This window comes from Diospyros lotus, chromosome 4 (assembly GCF_014633365.1).
Source record: "Diospyros lotus cultivar Yz01 chromosome 4, ASM1463336v1, whole genome shotgun sequence".
NCBI classification, from domain to species: Eukaryota; Viridiplantae; Streptophyta; class Magnoliopsida; order Ericales; family Ebenaceae; genus Diospyros; species Diospyros lotus.
The window spans coordinates 23561416-23568212 of record NC_068341.1 but is presented as its reverse complement, the minus strand read 5'-3'; the positions used below and the strand labels follow the sequence as shown (position 1 = coordinate 23568212).

General features: G+C 34.3%; 1 protein-coding gene across 1 annotated transcript; it reads left to right on the top strand.

Moving 5' to 3' along the window:
* The first annotated feature begins 753 nt into the window (after positions 1-753).
* Positions 754-1683, top strand: LOC127799730 (uncharacterized). Its single transcript, XM_052333954.1, has one exon. The coding sequence runs from the start codon at positions 754-756 to the stop codon at positions 1681-1683; it is 930 nt and encodes a 309-aa protein (XP_052189914.1).
* Positions 1684-6797: the final 5114 nt, after the last annotated feature.

Genomic DNA, 6797 nt, shown 5'->3' with positions numbered 1-6797 from the left:
ATTAAGACTCAAATATTTTCTAATTTGTGTCGGTAGCAGATACGAATGACAATAAATCAAGTATTTCTTTTTTCTACATCCTATTGTCATACTAGCTTCTGTCTTTATACTTTTATTCATTGGATAATATATTTAAGTTTCATCCGCGTCCCTATAAACTAATGAACATTCATTTAATACTAGTACTCGTCTAATATATATATATACATATATATAAATTCCATCTATTTACCTAACAAAAGTCTTCCCAAAATAATGTATTTTCATAATAGTAAAATGAAAAAGAAATTAAAATTACAAGAAGTTAAAAGAAAACTCAAATCTATTTATTTATCAAAATGTAAAATAGATATGTAATTCCAAGTAGTTAGTAGATTCATTTTTCATCCTAATGGAAGTAAGGAGCGTTTTGGTTATACTGTTAGATTTATTTACATATATGTACAGTAGTAGCAGTGTATGTAAATAGAACCGGATGTAGAGGATTAGTCATGTTATATATATAGTTTAAAAAGGCATATGTCTTGGACTGACGGATTATGATTTAGAAAAGTTTTATTTCATTTCTTTCTTCTCTGTTTTGAGTAGATTTATTTTCCCAGTTATTGATTTCTTCACATGGTATCAGAGAGGAGATCAATGGGATCTGCTTGATTTGTTTCACCAATTTCATTCGACGTTCTCGGATCGGTCATCGAAGCGATCTTCAATTTCCAGATTCTCTATTTTTAATCAAACCAGTGACAACATTTCATGGCTTCGAACGGATCTAACATTGCGGTAGGAGATCCACTACAAATTCATGCCTCAGATTATCCAGGTATGATCTTAGTCTCTGCTCCATTAATTGGTCTCAATTATAGATCGTGGAGTAGAGGAATACAAATTGCCCTAGGCGCTAAGAACAAGCTAGGGTTTGTAAATGGGGAAATTCTGATTCTAGATGAAAATAGCGAGGAGTTTAATCTCTGGAAGAGGTGCGATTATATGGTTACCTCTTGGTTGTTAAATTCGATTTCTAAGGATCTTGTAGATGCCTTCATTTACACTAACAATGCTAGACAACTTTGGCGTGAGATAGAGGAGAGATTTGGGGAAAGTAATGGAGCACTTGTGTATCAACTCCAACGCAAGATAAGCTCTGTTAGTCAGGATAATTTTTCTGTATCTGTGTATTATACTCAACTCAAACGATTATGGGATGAATTGGCTGCAGTAAAGCCTTTACCAAACTGCTCTTGTGGTGCCTCTAAGGCTATATCTGAATTTGATGAAGAAAACAAGTTGATGCAATTCCTTATGGGGCTGCATGATGGTTATGATCAGGTGAGGAGTCAGATTTTATTACTTGATCCTTTGCCAAGTGTTAATAAGGCTTACTCGATGATTCTGAGAATAGAGTCACAATGTCAGGTAGTTTCTACCTTGAATGAGACTAATGAAGGAGCAGTGTTTTTCTCTAAGCAAAGTCCAAACAATAAGAGAGATCAGAAGAAATTCAAGAACAAAAGTTTTTGTGAAAACTATAAAAGGAGTGGGCATTTGAAGGACTCTTGTTTCAAATTGATTGGTTATCCTGATTGGTATAAAGAGAAGATGAATAAAGATTTAGCACAAAAGGTTATTGCAAATGTGACTAACAAGGCTGAATTAACTTCTGATACACCTCTAGATGCTGTCTAGTCGGATAATCAAGAATTGGGAAACTCAATTGTAGCGGCTCTTTTAAAAATGCTCAAGCCCAATGCTGTAAGTGTTAGCCTCAATACTGCTTTGAATGATTTTACTGGTAACCCCTATCAACTCTTATTCTTTTGGTATGCTTGGTGAGGGTACGTGGATTCTTGATAGTGGTGCTACTGACCACATTACATATCATAAAAAGTTGTTTCGTTCTTTACACAAATTGTCACACCGAGTTTCAATCCATTTACCTAACCACACCACCACATTTGTTACACAAGCAGGAACTATTTGTTTAAGTCCTGTTATTGAGCTTCATGATGTTTTATTCATTCCTTCATTCCATTTCAACCTTTTATCTGTTAGTAAATTGCTTTTTGATCATCACTTGCAAGTAATTTTTATTCCTATTGGTTGCCTCATACAGGACCTGAGGACGCATAAAGTGTTGGCGGTAGGAAAGGTTGAAGGGAGATTGTACAAGCTGGACAAGTAAAGCTTCCTTGTGGACACTATAACCAGCTTTCTTTTCCAGCTAAAATCTCTTAATTTACCTCTTGTATCAGATACTTTACCAAAAATTTCTTACAAGAATAAAGCATTTACCAATTCTTCTAGTTATGTTCTGCCTGTTACTTTACCATACTTTGGTAATTCCTTTGTTACTACTTCTAGTTGTGATTTGTGGCATAACAGATTAGGGCATATGCCTGTTAAAATCCTGAAATACATACCTACATTGAAGCATTTGTTTGATGGTACTTTTTCATGTGATGTCTGTCCCTTAGCAAAGCAAACCAGATTGCCATTTCCTCTTCATGATCCTAAAACCACCAATCCTTTGGAACTTCTACATGTTGATTTTTGGGGTCCATATTCAACTCCTTCCTTAACTGGTGCCAAATACTTTCTTACTATTGTTGATGACTATTCAAAAGCCACTTGGACCTACATGGCTCAACACAACAGTCAAAGCCTTTCTCTTCTTCAAGCTTTCATTCGGCTAGTTGAAAACCAATTTCAAACCTCAATCAAATCCATTCGAACAGACAATGGTACAGAGTTTCTTAACCACTCTGTGTCTACTTTCTTGCAATCTAAAGGTATTTTGCATCAAAAAACCTATACTTACACTCCACAGCAAAATGGAGTGGTTGAACGCAAGCATAGACATTTACTCGAAGTGGCAAGAACCTTACAACTACATTCTCATTTACCTAAACAATTTTGGTCTGAATGTGTGCTTACTGCTACTTACCTTATAAATCGAATGCCTCTTTAAGTTCTTAAATGGGAAACCCCTTATTTTCGGTTGTTTCATAAAGAACCTGATTATGCTTCTTTGAAAACCTTTGGTTAACTATGTTATGCCACAAATACCTTCCCTCATAAAGATAAATTTTCTTCAAGAGCCATTAAATCTGTTTTTATTGGCTATTCTCATTGTCACAAAGGATACAAATTGTTTGATCTTGCCACCCGCACTATCTTTGTTAGTAGAGATGTTACATTCTTTGAATCTACCTTTCCTTTTCAAGACAATGTATCTTCGTCCAGTCAACTAGATACACCATTACCTCAACTTCCAATCAACTTATCTACACCTGAATTTGTTCCAGATTCAGGTTTGTATTCTATTCTTTTGACTGACGGGACATCAAATGTTTCTTCTCCATCTTCAAATTTACAATCCTCTTTACCTGAACCTCGTCGCAGTATTCGTGTCCCACAACGACCAGTTTGGCTTGGTGACTTTGTCAGCTTGGTTCAAGCTTCACCTATCTATGCTTCCACTTCTACGTCTACAGGTAATTGTCATCTTTGTCAATCTGAATCTTTTCTTTTTTCTTCGGCCTATATTTCTTTCCTAAACAATATATCTTCAGTCCCTGAGCCATGTACTTTTCATCAAGCATCTCAAGATCCTAATTGGGTTACAGCAATGGAGAATGAGTTACAGGCCTTAGAGTTAAATGGTACTTAGGAAATGGTTGATTTACCTAAGGGTAAGAAACCTATTGATTCCAAATGGGTGTATCATGTCAAATATAAACCAAATGGAGAAATTGATCGATACAAAGCCCGATTAGTAGCCAAAGGATATAATCAAATAGAAGGTCTGGATTATAAGGATAAATTTTCTCCTGTTGCCAAGTTAGTGACTGTTCGGTTGTTTATAGCAGTGGCTACTGTAAAAGCTTGGCCTATCTATCAGATTGACATTAATAATGCTTTTTTACATGGTTATCTTGATGAGGAGGTTTATATGACTCCACCTGCTAGTTATTTTGTTGATCCCAGCAAGGTCTGTTTGCTGAAACGCTTCCTTTATGAGCTAAAACAGGCCTCACGCCAATGGAATTTAGAGTTTAGTGGTTTTCTTATTCAGCTTGGATTTGTTCAATCTCCTTATGATCATTGTCTTTTTACACACAAAACTGATTCTCATTTTGTTGCCTTACTCGTTTACGTTGATGATGTCCTTATTGCTGGAGATGATATTGATTTCATTCAATCCACTCAGACAGCTCTTGATAAGAAATTTACTATTAAGGACTTAGGATATCTCAAATATTTTCTTGGCTTGGAAGTTGCTAGATCCTCTTCTGGAACATTTCTGTCTCAACATAAGTTCATAATGGATCTTGTTCTTGAAACTGGTTTACAAGATACTAAAGGTTCTTCTTTCCCTATGTCTAAGGGTTTATCTTTAGAACCTGATCCAGGTACTCCTCTTTCCAATCCTAATCAATACCAACGGCTAATTGGTAAGCTGTTATATGTTAATCCTACAAGGCCAGACATTAGTTATGCTGTGCAGCACTTGAGCCGATTCATGTCATCTCCTTGTCAGCCTCATTTTGATGCAGCTCTCCGTGTTGTTAAATACCTTAAGGACACTGCTTCTCATGGTCTTTTCTATCCAACTTCTACCAGCCTATCACTTTCAGCCTATTGTGATGTAGATTGGGCTTCTTGCAAATTTTCACGACGATCCTTAACAGGCTTTTGTGTTTTTCTGAGTGATGCTCTAATTTCTTGGAAGACTAAGAAATAACCTACGGTATCGAGGTCCTCTGCTGAAGCTGAATATCGCAGCATAGCGTCCACTACTTGTGAGCTTGTTTGGATTTATAATCTTCTCAAGGATCTAAATGTTTCGGTTCCCTTGCCGATTACCTTTCATTGTGACAACCAAGCTGCTCTACACATCGCTGCAAATCCAGTTTTTCATGAGCGCACCAAACACCTTGATATTGATTGTCATCTTGTCCACGATTATCTCAAACAAGGTTTTATAGCTCCACTCTTTGTTCCTTCTCAATTGCAGCTTGTGGATTTGTTCACCAAACCTTTGACAGCTGCTCATCATCAATCTATGGTTGTCAAGTTGGGCTTGTGCTCTCCCCAATCTCCAACTTGAGGGGGGGCTCTTGGTTATACTGTTAGATTTATTTACATATATGTACAGTAGTAGCAGTGTATGTAAATAGAACCGGATGTAGAGGATTAGTCATGTTATATATATAGTTTAGTAGGCATATGTCTTGGACTATTGGATTATGATTTAGAGAAGTTTTATTTCATTTCTCTCTTCTCTATTTTGAGCAGATTCATTTTCCCAGTTATTGATTTCTTCACAGAGCGTCCTCATAAGTGATGGCATGGAGACGAACTAAGGAGAGAAATTCATAAATAACTTAAAAGAAATTTAAAAAATTGTTTTTAACCATTTTCTAGTAAAAAAAAACGTTTTTGACAGATCAAACAAACTAATTTCACTCTATAGCCACTTTTATGTGAGATGCCTAAAATACCCTTAATGAGATTTTAACTTAGAAATGTCACATTGTCCTTATCTTCATTTACTAAAATACCCTCGTCTCTTTCATATTGCCTTTCTCTTCTCTCTCATCCTCCAGCGTTCAGGTTACTCTCTTTCTCTCTATTGTCAAATCATCCAAACTCAGTCATTCATTATAAATTCAATTTTTTTGCTTGTTGAGTCATTTTACAATCTTCATCAATCACAGTGACCTCATTGAAATTTCATTCAACAAAATTCTTTCTCTCCAACAAACAATTTCACTGACTGAATTTCTAAGGCTTGATTTCATTTCTATTTGTTTTGTTTTGTGATCACATTGTTTATAAAGGTTGTGTAGTATGTTTATGGTTGTAAATAAAACATATTTTGATAGATATTATTCCAAATCTATACTGATTTCCATGAAAAAATAATTTTTCAAAACTGCACAACGTCATCGGGTTTTGTAAGGCCATGAAACCTGATTTTTTAATAAAAATGGATTTTTTGATCTTTTTTTTTTTTTTTGGCCATTGGATATTTCAAAGTTACCCAATAAAAAACGATGCATTTTTACATTTTTTGGCTTAATTGAATTTATAATTCACAATAAACAACAATGGAATGATAATAAAACAGAACCAATACATGATTAAGTGTTCTAACTACTAACAACATTGGATTAAATTGATATAATGATTATAAAATTTACCAAAAAATACAAATATACTTTTTAAACAATAATTTATTTTTGGGACTATTGGATAACTTGGAAAAATCCCATGGCCAAGAAAAGAAAAGAAAAGATCAAAATAACCATTTTAATAAAAAAAAAATTGGGCTTTGTGGGGCCACAAAACCCAGGCCGGGTTTTGTGGGGCCATGAAACCTGATTTTTTAATAAAAATAGATTTTTTGATCTTTTTTTTTTTTGGCGCATGGGATTTTTCAAAGTTACCCAATAAAATATAATGTATTTTTACATTTTTTGACTTGATTAAATTTATAATTCACAAGAAATAACAATGGAATCATAATAAAACACAACCAATACATGATTAAGTGTTCTAACTACTAACAACTTTGGATTAAATTGATGTAATGATTATAAAATTTATCAAAAAATACAAGTATAATTTTTAAACAATAATTTATTTTTGGGACTATTGGATAACTTAGAAAAATCTCGTGGCCACGAAAAGAAAAAAAAAGGATAAAAAAACCATTTTAATAAAAGAAATCGGGCTTTATGGGGCCACAAAACCTGATTTTTTAATAAAAATAGATTTTTTAATTTTTTTTTTGG

Excerpts from the sequence above, each read along its gene's own strand:
- LOC127799730 (XM_052333954.1), top strand. The coding sequence starts at position 754 with ATGGCTTCGAACGGATCTAACATTGCGGTAGGAGATCCACTACAAATT.